The sequence below is a fragment of the Bos indicus genome, chromosome X, assembly GCF_029378745.1.
Source record: "Bos indicus isolate NIAB-ARS_2022 breed Sahiwal x Tharparkar chromosome X, NIAB-ARS_B.indTharparkar_mat_pri_1.0, whole genome shotgun sequence".
NCBI classification, from domain to species: Eukaryota; Metazoa; Chordata; class Mammalia; order Artiodactyla; family Bovidae; genus Bos; species Bos indicus.
In genome coordinates, this window is record NC_091789.1 from 4898309 (window position 1) to 4919794 (window position 21486).

At 45.3% G+C, this 21486-nt stretch overlaps 1 protein-coding gene and 1 long non-coding RNA gene across 9 annotated transcripts in view; one reads left to right on the forward strand and one right to left on the reverse strand.

The window, feature by feature from the left end:
• Positions 1 to 314: 314 nt before the first annotated feature.
• Positions 315 to 21486, forward strand: part of ATP1B4 (ATPase Na+/K+ transporting family member beta 4) — a 39475-nt gene continuing 18303 nt past the window's right edge. Inside the window, exons 1-9 of one of the 8 annotated variants that reach the window (XM_070783652.1) lie at positions 318 to 495; positions 3606 to 4276; positions 4411 to 4669; positions 8627 to 8755; positions 9024 to 9128; positions 12267 to 12463; positions 13102 to 13158; positions 16957 to 17052; positions 17782 to 17908. In XM_070783652.1, coding sequence (XP_070639753.1) covers positions 4483 to 4669; positions 8627 to 8755; positions 9024 to 9128; positions 12267 to 12463; positions 13102 to 13158; positions 16957 to 17052; positions 17782 to 17908 — 898 coding nt within the window. In that variant the 5' untranslated portion in view covers positions 318 to 495; positions 3606 to 4276; positions 4411 to 4482. Of the gene's footprint in view, positions 496 to 3605; positions 4277 to 4410; positions 4670 to 8626; positions 8756 to 9023; positions 9129 to 12266; positions 12464 to 13101; positions 13159 to 16956; positions 17053 to 17781; positions 21247 to 21486 lie in introns of those variants that run through there. The other 7 variants (XM_070783649.1, XM_070783651.1, XM_070783653.1 and 4 more) reach the window with 7 other exon arrangements.
• Positions 4664 to 6274, reverse strand: LOC139181002 (uncharacterized). The gene is made up of 3 exons (XR_011565161.1): positions 5842 to 6274; positions 5422 to 5524; positions 4664 to 4802 (listed from the first exon to the last, which is right to left on the reverse strand). It is a non-coding gene; the product is annotated as an uncharacterized lncRNA (long non-coding RNA).

Consider the following 21486-nt stretch of genomic DNA (forward strand, 5'->3'; position numbering starts at 1 on the left):
CAACTCCCCTCACCCCCAACTCCCACCCAGGCCCCACCCCCTGCATGCACTGATATCCAGCTCTCAACTGAGGACACAACTGAAGACTGCCATTGGGCCCATAGTAGCTCAGGCGCTAGAGAAGGGCAGGGAGTGGGAAGACGTGAAGCTGCGGGGGGGGGGCGAGTCACTCATCCTTGTGACCCAGAATATCTCCCCCTCCCTGTAATGATGAGCTTGCTTTTCCATAAGGGCTTTCCTTTGATTCAGAGAAGGGGCCAACCAATGAGAGAGGGGCATGTTAGATTATTTTGGGGAAGGGCTCATGCCAGGAGGGTTCACTTTTACTAGGCGCCAAGTAGCCCCAGCAACCAGTGTCTCCTGTACCAGCAGCAGCTCCGGAGCTCTCCCCCACTCGCCTGCCTCTGCCGCACCTCTGCCCACTGCACAGCCATGAGAAGGCAGCTCCGGTCCAGAAGGGCTCCGGCCTTGCCTTACGGTTATCGCTACAGACTTGTGAGTCCCGGGAAGCAGAATATTTTTGCTGTCCCTTTAGAATGGGGTGGGTGGGGGGTGTGTAGGTCATGACTCACGGCTGCTTCTCTTTAGGATGGGCAGAAACAGTGAAGTTTAAGGAAGCCCAGGGTTTCAAGCGTGAGCAGTGACTCCCGGGACCCCACTGCACCCTGAGTGGCTAGACTGAAGGAGGAAGCCCTTCTCCTGTGCAACAAAGATAAGGGACAGGGGAGATGCCAGAGAATGAAGGCGTCTTCTACAATGTTTTCGTGGGAGTCTAGGATTTGAACAGACCTTTTGGAGTCTGGGAGTAGAGGTTTCATTCCAATAGCAAGAAATGGAGCCAAGAGAGAAGGGAAGGGAAAGAGGAAAGGAAAGGCATTTGCCTACCCAGTTGTCTCAGTCCCTTTGGGTGGGAGCTTCTGAGGAACCCAGCTACTCTTTTTCTAAAGCTGAAATTCCAAGCTATAGCTAAAATCCTGGAATACTAGGTAGAAGCTGGGAGCAGTCCTAGACATCGTTTCTCTAGAATCCCTCATCACGTAAGGAGACTGCTGTGGCTCAGGGCACGGGAGGTCCTGGCCATTTACTGGAGAAGCTGAAGTGAGAATGCAGGTTTCCTCACTTCTCATCCTATGCTCTTTCATATTTGCAGCATGCAACTCCCTAACCCTCCAGCACCCATGGCCTTCCTGCCTGCCACCCCACCCTGCCCAACACTCACACACCCCACCTGCAATGTCACCATTTATCTCCAGGGTGCATTAAAATTTTCTTTGAACCCAAAGTTTCCTTGCATTTACTTTGCTAGAAGTCATGAGTATATGCCACATGCAGTGTTTTTTTTTTTTTTTTTTGCTGAGAAGTATATTCTGAAATCTCCTCCAGAGAGGGCTGTGGAGAGCCTCAGGAAGAAACAAAGCTTAATCCATTTTTCTTGGGGAATGGCCACTCCCCAGTCAAGGAGCTAACTGGAGACTCTCAACAGCCTGCAGAGGAAGACACAAATCTAACCCCATACCAACCTGTGGAGGGCTTCTCATAACTTTCTAGCCATGGTTTGTAGAATCTCTCTTTTGACGTTCCCCAAAGTCCCTTCCAGTTCTCAGAGCAGTCATAGTCTGTAGGGCATACAAAGTCATTCCTTATTTGGATTCTTTTCTCTATAATGCTGCTAAAGTGTTGTGTACAAGTTTAATTATCTGCCCCTCGTTTTGGATTTTAAATGCATCAGGGGATCTTGCTTTATTGGGAACACTTGATCACGTTTACAAAGAGAGGATTTGATGCAGTGAATAACTGTGTGCTAATGTCTCTTTCAAAATTAATCAACCATTCGAATGTTTACAGGGTGTCACTCAATGCAGGGCACAAATTTATCTTCCAGGTCATACTGTTTGTTTATGTATTTGTTTATATGTTTATATATTTAGAGTGCTCAAAATGGAGCCATGTTCTGCCCTTCAGACTCTTTCCTTTTAGGGCAACACCACGGCCCCAGCACACACCCACTCTTCCATCTCTGCACACTCACACACACTATCACACGAGGTCAGTGCCACTTTAGGAAACAGACAAAAACAGGCCCTCTCATTACAAAAGTGTTCCCTACTGGGTTCCATGAAACACTGAGCTGCCCCCAAAGCTCCCCTCTTGTACAGTGTGAGGTTCTCCTATACATGGAAGCTGGGGCAAGGGGGAAAGATATTTGCAGTTCCTGAAGCCCAGGCAGTGTGAGAGCTGTGGGGAAATTAGCTCTGAGAAGGTTAATTCTTCCCGGGAGGGTAAAGCTTTAATGACAAGCCATCTTTAATGGGATTATCGTGAGAGCTCATATCTACAAATAAGATCAGGCAGAGGCCAAAGCCAGCTGCCTCCTCTGTGGAGCAGGGGTGGAGGGCAGGCAAAACAGGCGACTAGGAGAGGAAAGGAGATTTTCCCGAAAATATAAAGGGAATAGAAACTCCTTCACCTTGAAATGTTATACTTCAAATTCTCTGAGATTTTCAGTTAGATCAGATTCTCTGGAGGCCAGGATGACTGACTACCCACTACAGTCCGGATGAGTGCCTAGGCGAGGGCATGGTTCAGGAGTTTTCAGTCAGGCAGTTATCACTGATGTTTGTTCGGTGCCCACTGGTTACCTAGCTGCAGGCTCCATGCTGTGGAGGGTCATCAAGGAGTTAGAAAATACGGCCCCGTCCCACCCACCCCCACCCCAGGTGCTCAGAATGTAATTCTGGAGGTCAAATAGGTACCTATGTTCACACACAAGTGAAAGAGATTCAAGAACATGTATTAATCCATTCAACATTGAGTGATGGGGGGTTATTTTCCTAAGCCTTATCCCATGAGTCCTTGTCAGAGTTAGAAATCTCCAGTTGTGAGCACCTTCAGCCTCTTGGGAACACAGAATCTAACATATTGCTGTGCTCTGTCAATCTGCTCAACCACCTCTCAGCTTTTGCGCTCAAAGTGGTAGGAGAGAAACATCATTGTCAGGGATATCGCGAGACATGGGTTCAGAGACTGTCTGCTCTATCGTTGAACTAGCTGCGTGATTCTGGCTACATCCTGTTGCCTCTCTGGGCCGCACGTGGACAAGTGACTCTTCAAGGCCCCTGTCAGGTCTGATACACATGTGACATAAGACTGTACCTTTGAAGAAATTAGAGAGCAATTCAAGAGAGCTTGTAATCAAGAGCTAGACAGCACTGGGCAGACTGAATGCTGAGAGTAGAGCCTTGTCGTTCTGTATCACTTTTACGGATCCTGAACAATCTAGCTCTCTGGCCCGCCCCGCCCCCCACGTCAGCCCTTTCAGCCGAGTGTCCTCTAAATGGCCTTTGAGGAATCAGGCAGGGAGAGGGCGGCACGGAGCCCCTGGCCTCTATCACTGGATACATCCCCCCAACAGGTGCACAGGCCCTGCCGCTCTTCAGATTTGGACAGCACAGAGAAGGGAGGGTGGCCTCATTTTCTGCTGCTGCAATGAGCCTTGGCAGACCCACAAAGAGCAGAGATCCAACTCGCCAGCCTGTGGCTGGGAGGCATTTGAAATACCATTTGGTGAAGTCTGGGTTTTTCTCTTTTTTGTTTAATTTTCTTAGAACCACTTGGAGAAGATTACAGTTTCACATCTCAAGTAATGGCTGCAATCAGTCAATCAACAAATATGTGCTGAGCATTTCCTACGTGCCCAGATTTCTGCCAAGGGTATGGGCTTGGGGGTGGGGAAGACGAAGGAAATATCAGTTGCCATCCCAGCACTCAGGTGGCCCGTCCAACCTGCTTCTGGCAGGCAGAGGTTCCAGCGTGGGCAATAGTCAGAGAAGCAGCAAAGAACTGCACCCCCAATCTCTTGTTTCTGTGGGGAAGACAGTCTAAGTTTTGAGGAGGGGTACAGCAGCTGGCTTTTCCTCCTGATGTCTATTCCAAGCTATTTTTAGCCACAACTTAGGATGGTGAGGGTGAGCAGCTGAAAGCATCCAGAGTGTTAGGACAAAGCTGCCTTGGACTGAGAATGTGCCATCACAGACACAAGTGTCTAAAACTCTTCCATCCTCCAGTGTTGAGCTCAGTCTGCCCTGACAGGCCAAAGTTAACAGGAAGCCATGGCCCCAGGACAGAGTAATGACATGAACAGTCCTAGGGGAACAACCGAAATGCCTGCAGCTGAGAATAACACTTGCACCTCTATGGAAAGAATATTGGGTCAAAATGGGTCATAGAAATAATATTTCCTGCAAGAGAGAAAGAAATCTGCCTCTTGTAACAACAGGTATGTTTCTGGGTAAGTGGACATCTGAAGCATCTCCAAATATTGAGTTGTTTTTCATTTATTTTGGCTGGTGGGATGTGCCATGGGAAATTTTCTTTTCCAAAAAAAGGGGTTGTGTGTTGTCACTGTTTCAGGATGATCAGGATGAAGTGAACCAGAACTACTTAGCGGATGAAGAGGAAGAAGCAGAAGAGGAGGCTAGGGTGATGGTGGTACCTGATTTGGAGGAGGAGGAGGAAGAAGAGGAGGAGAAAGAAGAGGAGGAGAAGGAGGAGGAAGATAGTCACAGTCAGGAAACAGACAGTGCCTGGTGGCGGAAACTGCAGATTGTCAATGAATACCTGTGGGATCCGGAGAAAAGGACATCTCTGGCCCGAACAGGTCAGAGTTGGAGTAAGTCCCAGTGGTCCCAATGCCCCAGTCGGGTGTCCTTTGCTTTCGGCTTGGCGTCCAGGACTCCTTTACCACACGTTGGATGGGCTTGTCTGCAAACTTCTCTTAGCTCTTCACGTAACCGGATCAACGCCTAGGGAAATAATGGGCAGATCTCATCAGAACAAACTCCAAGTGGGTGAACAGACGATTGTGTAGCTGAAATCCACTGGGCTCAACAGCATTTTGTAATGCAGAAAGACAGTAAGAATGAGTTGAAAAAGCACAGGTTTTATGGAAGCCCCAGCCCTGTCATTTTCTCTCTGTAACTTTGGGCTCATCATTTATCCTCTCTGAGCCTCAGTTTCCTCACCTGATAAACAAGGGAAGCAGTATCTCCCTTTCTGTCTCACAGGAGCAGCCTGAGACTCTGGTAAGATATGAACATGGTAAAACCGAAAGTATTACGCAGAAGACTATTCCTAGGATACGAGACTCAGGTCCCTACTAACCTGACCAAGGGTTTGTAGAGTCTCATCAGTTCACCCCGTAACGTCAGAGAAGGATAGCCAGGGCTGCCGCTGGCCCCAGGTTGTGGGTGCTCTACGGCTCCAGGGTGTTTAGAGAGAAATGGGTTAAAGGGATCATTTCTAGCGATTTAAGCCCAAGCTCCTGTTTTTCTTGATCCATGGCACAACTGCGGTCCATCTGCAGCCACCACTGTCACTTCACAGCTTCCCCAGCACTCCTCTCCCAGGGTCCCTCCTACTCACCTCTTGAACTCTTAATGCTGATGCTTCTCAGGAGATTTAGCTTATGGTAAAATTCACACTCGCCACACTCTCTGCACATCCCAGGAAAAGAGCAGCTGCTGGTCTGAACTCAGTTACCCCATGGAAGAAAAAACAGCTAAGTCTATGGATGAAATAAGAGTCCCCCAGTGCCAAGAGTCTACATTGCTGAAGTCGACGTTCGTGCCTTCTAAAGGCCCCTTTAACTGAGAATTCTCTCCTTTGTAGCTGATGTTTCTAATTCAGCTCAGTCAGGGTGAAACGGCCAGCCCCGCTTCCTGGAATTGGGAATAGCAGGTGTGGGGCTCTGAACAACACCCACCTCCCTTCACCCCTCTTCAGTTCCCAACCCCACCCCTGCCCATCCCTCAAACTCTCAACTCTCGACTGGAACAAATGTACCTTTCAAGGAACATTCCAACATTCTGGAAGCTGCAGACAAATGCAGGACACTCACTGGGGCTCCAAAGCAGGCACAGCTGTCTCTGGCTTGCCTAAAGAGGACTGAAAAAACAGGCCTTGTGAAATCCAAGTGTGGTTCTGGGAGAGGAAGCCCCGCGTTAACCCTTAAACAGCCATTGGAATTTAACCAGATGAGCTGATCCAAATTGTGCCTGCGGAGAAGAATCCATAAGCCAATACGTGGGGACAAGGGAGGAAGGTTCGAGTGTCCAGGGGAGATGTGCCAGTGGGGACACTGCATATCCAGGCCTCTGGGAAGTGGGTCTCAGAAGGCTAACCCTGGGCAAAGGGCAAATAGTGATGTTAATGCCCAGATCACCACATGCCTTGCTGTCCTCTTGCTTGAGAACTAGGTGCCAATTAAGCACTTACTAACCCTGTCCAGCCTGGACATCAACATGACAGACATATTCACCCAGCCTGTTATTATATTCTGGGCTTTTCCTCTTATAGCTGGGCAACCTCTATTCATAGGAGCTATATGTTATTTTATTGGGTACTGACCAGAGTCTATGAGGTAGTAATATTATTGTCCCCATTTTACAGATGCAGAAACTGAGGCTTAGAGAGGGTAAGTAACTTACCTAAAGTCACAGTTAATAAGTGGCAGGACTGGGACTCAAACCCAGGTTGGATGAACACTGGAGTTCCTTCTCTTGCCAGAACACCACACTGTCTTCATGAACTTTAGCAGTGAGTAAGGCCCTGATGGGTAAAGGACTCAGGACCTGATGGGGTGTTTTAGTGGAAGGACTGAAGAGTTGGGATTGAGGGTATCTTGTCTATTCAAGATATAATCGTCTATCCAAGCTTGGGTGGGGCATTCAGGGGTGAACCCTGGATTACCTAGAGGAGCAGCCCAAGTAAAATTTGGATATTTGGAGCAGAAAAGGTTGGAGGGATCAATGGGTTCAGGTGGGTACAGTGCTTGGTTTTGCCGGGGGTGGGGGTGGTACAGTGTAGCTGAGACAGCCTATCACAGGCTCCAGGGCACAGACTCTTGGGCAAAGCTGAGGGGACACATTGTTTGTGCCATTCTCCCATCTACAGCTTCCCAGCCACACATCCCCGGCAAGAAGGAAGATGTCTCCCAAGGAATGTACCTGTCTTCTATTGCTTTCCTTTCATCCATGAAACTGAGCCTTCTGGTCCCCCAGGATGGTTCCAGCTGTGGATGGGTTGCCAGGATGAGGACAGGGGTAGAGCAATGGAGAATGGAGGAGGAGGCAGAGGGCACAACCCATCAGGCCAGCCAGTGGGCAGCAGCCAAGTATCACAGGCACACAAGGTGCTGCTGTTTCTTCTCTGGGGACTCCAACTGAAGTGAGGTGTTTGTATTCCAGTCCCACTTTAGTGCATCTTAGAAAACATAAAGGTTCACCTCCAGTTAAATTCCTAAGGAATTTGTTTCTCCTTTTCCCGACTCCTTTTGGGGGCTGTTAATTTTATTCGGTTCATGGTTCAATTTAAAAATTGACATTTGGATTTGGTTTGGGGTACAGCAGAGTTAGGTAGTTTGTTCTGGTTTCCAGCTCATGATATGGTTCAAATCCATAGTTCTGACATCATGTTACTGCTGTGAGAAGAGTTAGATGCTATTTTCTGAGACGGCCCCAAAGAGGGGCATGCTTACTCACTCATTCTGTGCTGCCTAATCCCGGGACAAACCTGGTCCTGATCCAGCCCACAGAGGGAGAATTCACACAACTGTGCCTCTGGAAACCATGGCAATAATAATATTAACAGTGATGAAGAGTGTCATATATAGAGCACTGAGTGTCTGCCAGGCTCTGTGCTATGCTATTTATATGCATCATTCAATGTTAAGAAGTCAGTACTATTATTATCCTCATTTTACAGATGAGGAAATTGAGGCCCAGAGAGGTAAATAGCATGTCTAACATCCAACAGCTAGGAAATGGTAGCATCAGCACAGGATGGAAGGAAAGGCTGAATTTCAAATATTGTTAGGGACACAGATCAGAATATGAGGGAAGTGCTAAACTTATCACCATTTTATCTGCTAGGAATTGGGGGGTGCCCAAAGGTTCTATAACTTGCCCAAGTGCACAGTTAGAGCTCACAGGTGGCAGGTATCAATAAGTACAGTTGCCCCCTCCTTCATTCCCCATCCTGTGTTAGTGTTCTTTTTGAAATCAGAGTCACTTAAACTTTTGCCAAACATGAATAAGATTTGAAGTACATAAAGTGAAACCTTGCTTTGCCTTCATTAGAGGCAAGTCCAATGGAAATGAAGCAAAAGTTTGAATTATGGGCTATGTGAAAAGAAATGCTGTTTTCATCACTTGCAAATATATATAATCACTGGAACCAGGTGGCTAGAACTCTTTAGGACACCTGCTTTAATGAATAGCAGAGAATGATTTGTACATAGGACATTGACCATAGCCCAGAGGACTCCCAAGCAATTTGCCCTCTGCAGTACTTTAAACTCTGTTCCCCTATAATCTAGTTCATGGTCATCATTTGCTCAGCAAGCCCTTCCATCGGAGATGCTGTAAAGGTAAAACTGCAATCAGACCTCTGACGCAATTCTCACCAATTTCAAATCGGTGAAATCTGAATAAGCAAGGACATACTGAATCTGGGGAATTACAAAAAAAGCCATGTCACGTGTTTGCGCTGGTTCTGATTCGTGAGTTCAAATGCAGACACAGGGCTTATTGGCCAGCACTGACCACCCTCATCTCTGATTTTTCTGCAGGCCTGATCTTAGTCATTTACTTCTTCTTCTATGCCTCCCTGGCTGCTGTGATCACCCTTTGCATGTACACGCTATTTCTGACCATCAGTCCTTACATGCCAACCTTCACTGAGAGGGTGAAGCCTCCTGGTGAGTGCCCAAATACCCTGAGCTGTCCGAACACCCTGGACAGAAATCTGCTTGCACGGCATGTTCAGCCTCAATTAACTTTGGCTTTTCCTGGTAATGACTTAGGGATTCAATTATTAGGAGTAAAAGTAAAATGGTACTTGGCAGATTATGGTCCTTTTCATTTTGATTGCCTGGGGTGGGGTTGGGGGGAATGGTTTCATGGGAATTGATACAAAAATTATCCCAAGAATGGGTTAATATATCCAAGACTTGTTTTCATTGCCAGGAGTTATGATCAGACCCTTCGCCCATAGCCTTAACTTCAACTTCAACGTTTCTGAACCTGACACTTGGCAGCATTATGTGATTAGTCTAAATGGCTTTCTCCAGGGTAAGTGCCTCTGAATGGTGAGAATATCTTTGGAAAGGTGAGGGGTGGGAACTCAAAAATCACTTGGCTCTGAAATCCCAGTCTTAACTAACACTGCCCATTCTGATTTTTCGTTACCTTGCATCCCCCTCAGCACCTGTAGATACAATCAAAACTACTGTGGTTTGTGATTGTATGTTGCCTTAAAGCATATAAAGCCAAAGATGGTAAGTTACATGTTTATATGAAAGCATATAAGCCAGTAAGGTGATAAATTCATTAGAACACAGAACTTGCTTTCTCTTCTGGAATACCCTAGAGCACCTAGTTATGTCCTGGACATATCCAGATGGCTCAATAATGATCAATTATAAAAGATAATTCCGGGGGGGGGGGCAGGTGGTGATGAGGAAAGGAGAGTGTTCTCCAGAACTGGAAGACTCTTACCTCTTGTGTTTTCTCAAGGTGAGAGAATTCATTTCTTGGATATGAGCCATCTTAAAGGATGATCCATCTTAAAAAGCCTTTATTTAAGTCTCTTTATTTAAATAGCAATCCAAAAGGGAGTTGGAGGACAAACCTCTGGGTGGCAGTCACTCCAACATTTTGATAGCCAGTGTTTTCAAGATGCCTATCTCTATAGTATTATCAGATAATGTTCTCAGGGGCAAGTGAAAACTGAGGCAGCAGCTTGGTTAAGGTTAAACACAGAGCCCACAGTCTCTGTATTTCTCCAGCTATCAAAGTAAATCCATGGGTTAACTACACCTATTATTTGTGGAGGAAAAGCCCGTCAGACGGGTTTGGTTGTCCTGGCCTGGCTGAAGCCAAGTGATGGGGGTGGCCTACAGAACAGGCAGTGAATGAAGAGGATTCTCTTACGTGATAGGAAGCCTTGTTTAAATGCATAAATGTTGTCACTGAACTTTAACCTTGCATCGCAGAGTCTATTGTCCTCATTTTACAAATGGGGGAATTGAGGCTCAGAAAGGGGAAGAAATCTGATTAAAGTCTTCCAGTAGCTGAACCAGTATTTCAATTTAAACCCTTGTTTCTGTTCTTGACACCCTTGCTACTCAAAGTGTGATTCAGGGACCAGCAACATCAGTATCACTTGGAGTTTGCTGGAAAGGGAGAATCTCAGGCCCTACCCAGACCTGCTGAATGAGGGTCTGTAGGTGGTCTTTACACCCTTTAAAGCTTAAGAAGTGCTGCTTTTCACAATTCTTTGCTGCTGCCATATGACCAGGAATTAGAAATTCAGCTTTGTATCAGTGTCATTTTGATTAAGTCTGAGATTCAGAATCCTCACCTGTAAAATGAGAGGAGCATGGTTCTTTTTGAATCCATGGAGTCCCATTTTTGACTCCCCAAAATGTTTTGGGCATCATAGCCAGCACAATATCTTCTCTTCTTTCAAAATGCTTGTGAGCTATTGCAAATGTACTATCAGAATCTCTGCTGAGGAAATTCCTCTGAGAAGAGAGAAGATGCAGAAATATCAATTCTGACCTGATGACAGAGGTGGGGAACATTAGGAAAAGCATTGGATTTTTTTAGTTCCTAAGTGTAGATAATATGCCCTGTTTAAAAGGAACACATCTCTGAAATAGACATCAGAGTATCAATTTCATTCCTGTGAGGACAGAGATTTTGCAATAAGGGGTCATGCCCATGTCACAGTATTTTTAAAGGAACACGCTCAAGAGAAACAACGAACACGTGATTAGAGTTTCTATTTAGAAAGTTATTTGAACATAGTTCTTATTCTTCAAAAAAAGATTAAAAAAAGAGAGAGATTAAAACAAAACCTTGAATTGAATGTAGATTTGTCAAAGGAAAAATAAAAGCTTAGCCATAACTAAGATTTAAAATTTACTAGAATAGATTTAAAATTCCCAGTTGCTTCTAATATCAAGCCCAAGTCACAGTCCGTCTAGATAAGGGCCCAGGAGTACCTTTGGAGTTTTACCTCTGGTGGCACAATCTCCTCTGAAAACTGAGCTACTTGGAACATAAATGCATGGAGGCTGGATCTAATAGGACTAACTGGATTTCATCATTGAGAACCAAACTGGGAATAATGTAGTCATTTCTAAAGCCCAGTTCTATGGCATCTAGTAGCCCAGTCAGCTCACAGATGGACCTTTTCAGCCCTCTCCCTGATACCTGTACCTTGAAAGTGAAAGTTGCTAAGTCATGTCAGACTCTTTGCGACCCCATGGACCCCAGTCTGTGGAATCCTCCAGGCCAGAATACTGGAATGGGTAGCCTTTCCCTTCTCCAGGGGATCTTCCTAACCCAGGGATCAAACCCAGGTCTCCTGCATTGCAGGCAGATTCTTTACCAACTGAGCTATCAGGAAAGCCATGTGTACCTTGGGCACATGCTAAATTCCATGCAAGGGAAAGGGACACTAACTCTGAGTGCCTCGGGTCTCAGAAGACAAGACCTCACCCCTCAACCTCTCAGTGGAGACCCTACGTTTGTCATTGTTTCCTGTCTTTCAACCTAAGTTTCTATTTTTCAGTGCTAACTTCCCTCCATAAAGAATGAGCTGGTTTATTTCCTCCTCTTCTTCCTCCTGCTTCCTCCTGTTCCACAACATACAGTTTTCACGTTTTTGCATTGGATGCCTCTGATCAACCTCAAAGAGAGGTTTCCTAGACTGAACTTAAAGAGATATAACCCCTGTGTTCTGCCTCTATGTATATCCCATGCCTTGATATGACTCAGTCCTTCTTCCAAAATCTGCCTACTATGTGCCTCTTCCTCTCCCAGAGGTATTAATAGAAGAGGCAGCCCTCCACGTTTACAATTTACCATGTCAGAAAAGAAATAATGGAAAATAGAGAAGAGTTATAAAGCGACAAACATAATACAATCCAGAGACCGATATGGAAGAAGTTCCAAGAGAATGAGAAGCAAGGGGACAGGCAATCCAAGTGGGCTAGGGGGACTCGCCCAGAAGGCTTCTTGGGAGAGATGTTGTTGAAGGGCCTGGGGCCCCTGATGCCAGGTCACAGGGTCTAAGACAGACTGAGTGGGCTTTCAAAGGAGCACAAGTAAGCTGGGGAAAGGAAACCAGGGAGAACCACTGAAAACCTGGCCCTCTCTGCAGCACCTAACATGACCCTTTGCCACCCCCACATGCTTTAGGTTACAATGACAGTCTTCAAGAGGAAATGAATGTAGACTGTCCCCCAGGCCAGTACTTCATCCAAGACGGTGATGAGGATGAAGACAAGAAGGCCTGCCAATTTAAGCGCTCCTTCCTGAAGAACTGCTCTGGCCTGGAAGACCCAACTTTTGGCTACTCTACTGGACAGCCTTGCATCCTTCTAAAGATGAACCGGGTATATTGGCCCATGATACTCTGGCGATGAAAAGTGGATGAGTTGGGTAGGAAGGCCCTGGCCACTCCATGTCTCTTGGGTTCTGTCTTTATACACTGTTAAGCTTGGCCATTTTTACCAAGAGCATCAGTAATACAAACAACTGGATAAACCTACCAAGTAATAATTCCTTTTCTCCCTGAACACTTTCTATTTGGATTCTTCTCCAGCACCCCTGAACCTGCCCTTGGATGCCTGTATCAGGAATGAGATCTTGAGCTGTTTGGCACAGGAGACTGACATGAAGGTGGTGTGGGGGGCAATTCTTATATTACAAGAAATGCATTTTCCTCCTCTCCTGCCATGCCTTGGGGTGGCAGAGCCTTATTAGGCATGCTCTCCTCTTGACACCAGTACATTCTTTACACCTTCAAGATAATCTTGCTGCGGTTACCATTGTATGAATATCAGCCACAAATAAAACAAGGAGTAAGCTGAGCTGTGTAGCTTTGAAGATATTTTGCATCTTCTACTTTCTGTAACATTTCTGAGAGGACAAATAGATCAAGGTTGTGCCTAAAGAAGTGATGACTCTAGGGGGATTTAGAAAAGCCCTACTTTTTTACTGTCAAACCTGTTAATTTTTTTTCTTTTGCTAGATTGTTGGCTTTCGTCCTGAGCGTGGAGACCCTGTGAAGGTTTCCTGCAAAGTTCAGGTAAAGTGCCCTTTTGAATAAGTACTGTTAGCACACCTGTTTCGTGCAAAAAGATGGGTCATCTCTTCCAAGGGCTTTACCATGGACGGTTGGCTAAGGGTCAGGGAAAGGGTTAATCTTTTCATAACTACGCCTCCATTTATACCTTCAGTCCTCCCTGTTTCCAGAAAGCATTCCATTCATGTGTATTCGTGTGTGTGTGTGTGTGTGTGTGTGTGTGTGCTGATTTATACCTGTGAAAGCCAAGGACTGAACCTCAGCTAAGGGCCACAGCTGGGAACAACAATGTGCCAAGTCATTAATTGGGATTCTGTTTACACTTTTGCTTTTAGCTCTAATTACTTGTTTCTTTGAACTAAACAAGCGGCTTTCATTAGAGTCATTAGTCCCTGGTTTTAAAACTGAATTTCACTTTTTGCAGCAATGACCAGTGGCACTGGGTGTCGCAATAACAAATGACTACAAAGGAAGCATAAACAGAACTCCATTAATATGCTAACTAACTGTCCTTCAAGGGGCCATTAACTCCTATCTCATCTGTGCCAATTAGCTCCCTTGTAGGAAAAAGCCCTAGATCTTGGGTTTGCTTCTTAAACTGGCAGTAGCTGCCTCCTGTTTGCTAACAGCCACTGTACCCCCAGTCCTGGACAGCTGTCTTACAAATAAGTGAAACCAGGGAATCCCATTCTCAGTAGCAGAAATGCCACTCAAAACTGCAGTCTTGATGGTGGCAGATCAGAAAGCAACAAAAGGTGGCATTTATTCAGCAGTAGTTCACGTTCATGGAGAAGGCAACGACACCCCACTCCAGTACTCTTGCCTGGAAAATCCCATGGACTGAGGAGCCTGGTAGGCTGCAGTCCATGGGGTCGCTAAGAGTCGGACACGACTGAGCGACTTCACTTTCACTTCTCACTTTCATGCGTTGGAGAAGGAAATGGCAGCCCACTCCAGTGTTCTTGCCTGGAGAATCACAGGGACGGGGGAGCCTGGTGGGCTGCCATCTATGGGGTCGCACAGAGTCGGACACAACTGAAGCGACTTAGCAGCAGCAGTTCACATTCAACAAGAATGTATGAATCACTTATTAAATACCAGGTACTCTGCTGGGTGCTGGGAGTGCCAAGATAAATATGAATCTGTCTCTGAAATCAAGGCAGTCAAGTAATACAGATGCAGTGGAGACATAAAGGAAGGAAAGGTTAGTTCCACATGGGAGGTGATGACACTGAAGATGAGCTTTGAAAGATCAGGCCGTGCTTGCCCAGTGACCAAGGTAGGAAGGACATTCATTCTGTTCACATATATGTGAACATGTATAAACATACACACATGAGAGGTGTGACTACAAACGGTGGAATTGATTCCACACACCATTCACCAAAAATAAATTTCATTACTTTTTAGAATACATAAATAAACCATGAAGATGAACTCAGTCTTAAACTAGCATAGTAATTGGATTGAGTCCTGCTTAGAGTTCCCTCGGAGAAGGCAATGGCACCCCACTCCAGTACTCTTGCCTGGAAAATCCCATGGACGGAGGAGCCTGGTGGGCTGTAGTCCATGGGGTCGCACAGAGTCGGACACGACTGAAGTGACTTAGCATAGCATAGCATAGCATAGAGTTCCCTAAGGAGATTGAACCAGTCAATCCTAAGGGAAATCAGTCCTGAATATTCATTGGAAGGAATGATGCTGAAGCTGAAACTCTAATACTTTGGCCACCTGATAGGAAGAACTGACTCACTGGAAAAGACCCTGATGCTGGGAAAGATTGAAGGTGGGAGGAGAAGCGGACAACAGAGGATGAGATGGTTGGATGGTATCACCAACTTGATGGCTATGAGTTTGAGCAAGCTCTGGGAGTTGGTGATGGACAGGGAAGCCTGGTGTGCTGCAGTCCATGGGGTCACAAAGAATCAGACATGACTGATGACTGAAATGAACTGAGAGTTCCCTAGTGGAAGTCATTCATTTTTCAGCTTACATCGAACCTTGCTGAGAACTGTCTTTTAAAAAAAAATTGAGTCATTATACATTCTATAATAATCAATACTGGTCAAATCCACACCCACTTGTGGAAGTCAAGCAGGATGAAGTAATTACTAGAATAAATTAAGGAGAGTTCAGTTTATAATAAGCCATTATAGTATATTGATAGAAGTAATCACACGACCCGAGTGAGTGATTTGCTAGTAGTGATTCACTATTTGTCTCTTACCTCCAGACCTCAGCTATCTAGGGCAAACCTAACGCATGGGCAGAAAGCCCTGCCTGACATACTATGATGAGGGTCAGTTCAGTTCACTTGCTCAGTCGTGTCTGACTCTCTGTGACCCCATGTGAAACATGCCAGGCCTCCCTGTCCATCACCAACTCCTGGAGCTTACTCAAACTCATGTCCATCAAGTTGGTGATGCCATCCAACCATCTCATCCTCTGTCGTCCCCTTCTCCTGCTTTCAATCTTTCCCAGCATCAGGGTCATTTCCAGAGTCAGTTCTTCACATCAGTTGGCCAAAGTATTGGAGTTTCAGCTTCAGCATCAATCCTTCCAATGAATATTCAGGACTGATTTCCTTTAGGATGGACTGGTTGGATCTCCTTGCAGTCCAAGGGACTCTCAAGAGTCTCCTAACACCACAATTCAAAAGCATCAGTTCTTCGGTGCTCAGCTTTCTTCATGGTCCAACTCTCAACATCTGTACATGACTACTAGAAAAACCATAGCTTTGACCAGACGGACCTTTGTTGGCAAAGTAATGTCTCTGCTTTTTAATATGCTATCTAGGTCGGTCATAGGTTTTCTTCCAAGGAGCAAGCATCTTTTAATTTCATGGCTGCAGTCACCATCTGCAGTGATTTCGGAGCCTAAGAAAATAAAGTCTCTCACTATTTCCATTGTTTCCCCATCTATTTACCATGAAGTGATGAGACCGGATGCCATGATCTTAGTTTTCTGAATGTTGAGTTTTAAGACAACTTGTTCACTCACCTCTTTCACTTTCATCAAGAGGCTCTTTAGTTCTTGTTCGCTTTCTGCCATATGGGTGGTGTCATCTGAATATCTGAGGTTATTGATATTTCTCCCGGCAACCTTGATTCCAGCTTGTGCTTTATCCAGCCCAGAATTTCACATGATGTACTCTACATAGAAGTTAAATGAGGGTGGACTTGTTTATTTAGTCATTCCCCCTTTGCTTATCCTCCTGACCCCACCCCCTGTAATGAAGCCCCTCAGAGAATGTGGTCAGAGACACGCGTTTAGGTGAGCCACGTCCAGGCTGTGTCCCTGTGCACCTGGTTTGACCTCCATCAGAATCGAGCACACCACGTGCATGGTGTTGTAGAGTGGGATTTACAGAGCATGTTCTAATTTACACCTGCCTCGGCTCCAGAGTCCAAGGCTGGGTGCCAGGTCCAGTATGATTCTTTGCAGAGGGACTGGCATGGTAGGCCCTCTTGCCAGAGCAACACGAGGTACTGCAAGCCCTTTAGAGCCCCTCGGAGCCCTTCCGCCTGAGTCTCCTAGGAGCCAGCACAGAGCTACAGTGAGAACCTTCAGCCTTCCATGTCTGGGCCTTCTATTCAGAATTCTTTGAACTGCAAAGCCAAAGCCCAGTCTCTCCCTGGAAACACTCCTCTGGCAATAAGTCTGGCCTGAGCTATGCCTCACTCTGCTTTCCTGATCTTTCTGAGATGGACACACAGTGTTTCTACCTGGGCCTCAGGCCCCTTTAGCTCAGGCTCCAACTCAGGGACCCACCACCTGATACATACTTGCTTCTACTTACAGAGAGGTGATGAAAACGACATCCGATCCATCAATTACTACCCAGAGTCGGCTTCTTTTGACCTCCGCTACTACCCTTACTATGGCAAACTGACTCATGTAAGTCCGTACTCCCCTTTAGTCTTTGCTGTCAGAAAGGGCTCAGAGGCAGGGCTGACTGGGATCAATGAGAATCAGGGAGCAGCAGGTAGTAATAACAATGGGGTGAACAGCTGCTGGCCCAGACCCGGAGTTCACTCCACCAGTTCCTATCCCAACCACTCCTTGCCAAATCTGAAGGAATCTCAAACATGGTGTGGCCTCACTCCTTCAGTTTACAGATAGAAAAATGAGGGTTCAGAGAGAGGAAGTGACTTGCCCAAGGTCATACAGCCAATTAGTGGCAGAGCCAGGAGCAGACTAATCACTTAACCATTGCACTCAATGATGCCCAAATAATCAGGTTCCTTTTTCTCCTGCTTGGCGTCTTGGGGCAGTGAAGGCTTCAACACCAGCATGGAGACTTAATAAATACTAGTTCTGGTTTGATTCATGGTCTGATACCCAGAAAACCATATCATGCTGAGTTAGAACTGCTTCTCCCCAGAGGACAGTCAGACAACTGACATTGACTTATGAGAGAAACGTGTAATTTCCCCCAAGTCCCAGGGCAGAGAGAGCATCTCAGTTGCTTCAGCCACCTGTGACTTGGCATCATGGGATTTACACAGTTCCCTTTGTGGAGGTTATTCCATCCTGCACTGAGCATCCAATCACATCCATCCTGCTATCCTTCCCCACAACCCCGCCCCTCCTCCCACTTAGAATTCATTGTTCTTCCACCTACAGGTTAACTACACCTCCCCGCTGGTGGCAATGCACTTTACAGATGTAGTGAAGAACCAAGCGGTGCCTGTGCAGTGCCAACTGAAGGGCAAAGGCATCATAAATGACGTCATCAATGATCGTTTTGTGGGTAGGGTAATCTTTACTCTAAACATAGAAACCTAAGAACTTCGGGGGGCCACTCCCACCAGTTCTGTTTCTGTTTTATTTCATGTTACCCTGGTAGCACCTGAATTCTCTTCTTCAATCAGGACACAGCCAGATGGACACCTGAGACAGTAGACCATTTTTCCTTGCCTTTGACATATGTACAAAATGGCATTGTGGGAACTATTTGATTTTTAAAGGTAGTCTCTCCTGATGACAAATAGATTATATTTGTTTCCTTTTCCCCCACTTAAAACCAAAACCCATACTTGCTGCTAGAAGTCTCATTGTAGTGTAAACATAGTATCTGATAAAATTCACAGTAGCCATGAAGGACAATTTCTGTAATGATTATAAATTCATCATATTTTCTAAAAATGTGTTGTTTTTAGAGGTGAGATTCCTCCCAACCAGGCTGATAACTAACCCTTTTTGTTAACCTGCCTGGCAAGGTCCTGCCCTGAGAATCACCAAGCAGACCAATCCAGAATACACCTAGGGCCATCATGCCCAGGGAGTCTGTATCCAAGGCTGCTTGTGAAATAGGCTTTCCTGGGCAACTAAATACTGCTTCACCAACTGGGTTATCTCCAACTGGAACAGAAGTCACTGATAACTGGATGCTGTTCTGGGATAGAGCAGAACATAGACCTTCCCTATGACTTCTTTGGGGAGGTGAGGCCCAGTGCAACTGGGGAGAACACCTACCACATGGATGTGACTGTTATTAGATTCCTTGCTTTATGGTGTAGTCATCCAAAGGCAAATGTTCCTGCAGAAAGGTTGTCTCAGCTTCAGGCAAAGGAAAAGGCAAGGATGATCTCCACCACCGAATTCTTCTTGGGCTATTTGTCTGACAGTAGTGTGATGTTCTTTTGAGACCTCAGGGATGGATGTGTTGACCACCCTCACACCCTCTGCTACACCTTTGGGGATTGAAGTCAGGGTCTCCTGACTGATACATGGTAAGACAGAAATCTCCTGCCAGGCCACCCTATATTCAAGTCCCATTAGCCAGCTTTTCATTTTCTTAAAAAAAATGGTACGAGGCAGATGTTTATCCAGGTTGTGGATCAGCCAGGCTGCTTTGTCTTATCTTTGGCCATATGACCATTCCGCTGCTTGTCTCTACTAGGGGGAGGGCTGGGACCAGGAGAAAAAGAGAGTGTCAGAGAAGAGTATAGTGTCTCAGGGTCCAAAGCAAGCTTAAAGGCCACCTGGAAATATCCAGAGTCGGAATCTCCTCTACAATGTTTACCTTCTCCCAAAACAGGGAACTGACAGTTTGGTAGTGAAAACAAACAAGTAAAGAAGTAACTACAATATAGTGTGACAAGAGTTTTAATATTCGTATGTGGGAATGCTATGGGAACACGAGGAAAAATAACTCAAGCTGAGAAAGTAGCAGAGGAAGTTTCACATGCAACTGTGTTTGGGTAACTGTGAGCAGCTCATGTAACTTGAATGTAAAGGGCTCAGAGCAACGGCAGGGAGGGGCAGTGGACTGGGCTAGAAAGGCATACAGGTACTCAAAGAGGCCTTCGAGTTTCGTCCAGTAGGAGAAAAGGAGTCATTAAAGCATGTTATGGGCTTCCCAGGTGGCTCAGTAGTAAAGAATCCACCTGCTAAGCAGAAGACACGTAGGAGACACGGGTTCAATCCCTGGGTGGGGAAGATCCCCTGGAGAAGGAAATGGCAACCCACTCCAGTATTCTTGCCTGAAAAATTCCATGGACAGAGGAGCCTGGCGGGCTACAGTCCATGGGGTCACAAAGAGTCAGACACGACTGAGTGACTAAACAACAACAAACAAAACCATTTTATGCAGGGAAGCTTTGTGATCATACTTACTTTTCAGAAAGAGCACTTTGGCAGCCACATTGTGAAGGGTGCATTGCAGAGGGACAAGACTGGGGAATGGGCAGTGAGGGAGAAGGAATCAAGAATGACACTAAGGTTCTGAGCTTGGCAAGAACCCCTGGGATGGTGATACTGTCGATTAAGACTGGGAATACATGAGTGAAGCAGGAATGGAGAGGAAGATGTTGAGATCAATTCTGGACATTTTAGGCTTGTGATTTCTACTTGTCAGACACTGATGTGGAGCTGTAAATATAAGTGGGTTGGCGAAGAAGGAAATCTGAGAACAAAAGCAACATTTGCTTAAGTGAACTCTCTTAAGAAAGTCCACGGTATTTAATCATGGGAATTTGAGCCACTTATGTAAACATATCACAACAATCTGGTCTCTCAGGTACTGCTTCTCTCTTGGCTTATGGCAGAAAGGACTGCTGCTGCTCTTTGGAATCTCCTTCCCACACACCTTTCCAACTCTTAGTGACAGTAAAGGGGGGCTGACTGCTATTAACAAGTGATTCAAAGACATGCAACAGCAGACCTGTGGAAAACACAAAAAACAACGAAACTGTCTCCCCTCAACTCCTTTCCTTACCAAATTCGACTTTCAAAACTAACCTTTAAAAAGAAACCAACTTGAAGATAACAACTTGAAAACCTAACAATGAGCTCAAATGATCAAAGTCTCAAGATTTAGTAGTAACAGATAATAGAACAGTAGATCTGGAAAGGAACTTAGAGAGCGTTTAGTGCAAACAACCAGCATTGCATCTGACTCCAGGTCCAGTGCTCTTTCTACTCTGAGCTGCTGCTTACCAGGAAGTACCATCTTTTAAAAAATCAATGAATGATAGATATCCCAGACATTTTAAAACATATGTCAAATTTGAGTTAGAATAGTTAACATTTCACAGGAATTCAACTGGTGCTATATATTATACATAATACATTATCCTGTTAAATACGTTGACTATTAAACAGACAAGGAATTATGAATCTTTTGTCATACAGTATTTCTCATTCAACGGAATCCATCATTTCCACAGTTTGAAAGCAATATTGAATAGAAGGAGGATACTTGGGGATGTCAGCCAGGACATTTAAAAATAGCTTTATTATACAGAACTGGATATTATATTTATTACAACTGGATTCTAACAATTGAAGAAACTTCCAGTGGACTAATTTAAATAGTCCCCTAAATGGTGCTGTATCAGGATTTGATTTGTACACCATCTGTTGCACTGTGCTTGGTTTTACTTGATTGTCAATGAGAAATACTACTTCCAAATGCCTTCATGATTTTTGTCCATGCTAGACTTAGGATTTTTTACTTCTTAGCCCTTGAAATTATTATTCTAACGTTACCTTTCTTAGGCATTTGTTTGCTGGGAATCTTCATGTAGAAAACATTAATATTGTCTTGGGGAGATGTTGACAGCAATAAATTAAAATAAAAAAGGAGTGTATGATTTCCTCTTTCTAAACTGTACCACTGATTTCCCCACAGGAATATTGGGCAGACATGTGGGTGGAAAACTTGACAACTGACAGCCTATTAGTTTAAAACTGTTTTTTCTTCCCCTTCCCACCTTTTTTTCCTGACTCTTGGGATTCGGCCACAGGAGAATGAAACTAAAAGTTGTTCCATTTCTAAGCGTTTTTCCTTTTGCAACATTCATGCTCCAGTTTCTTGGAAGACTA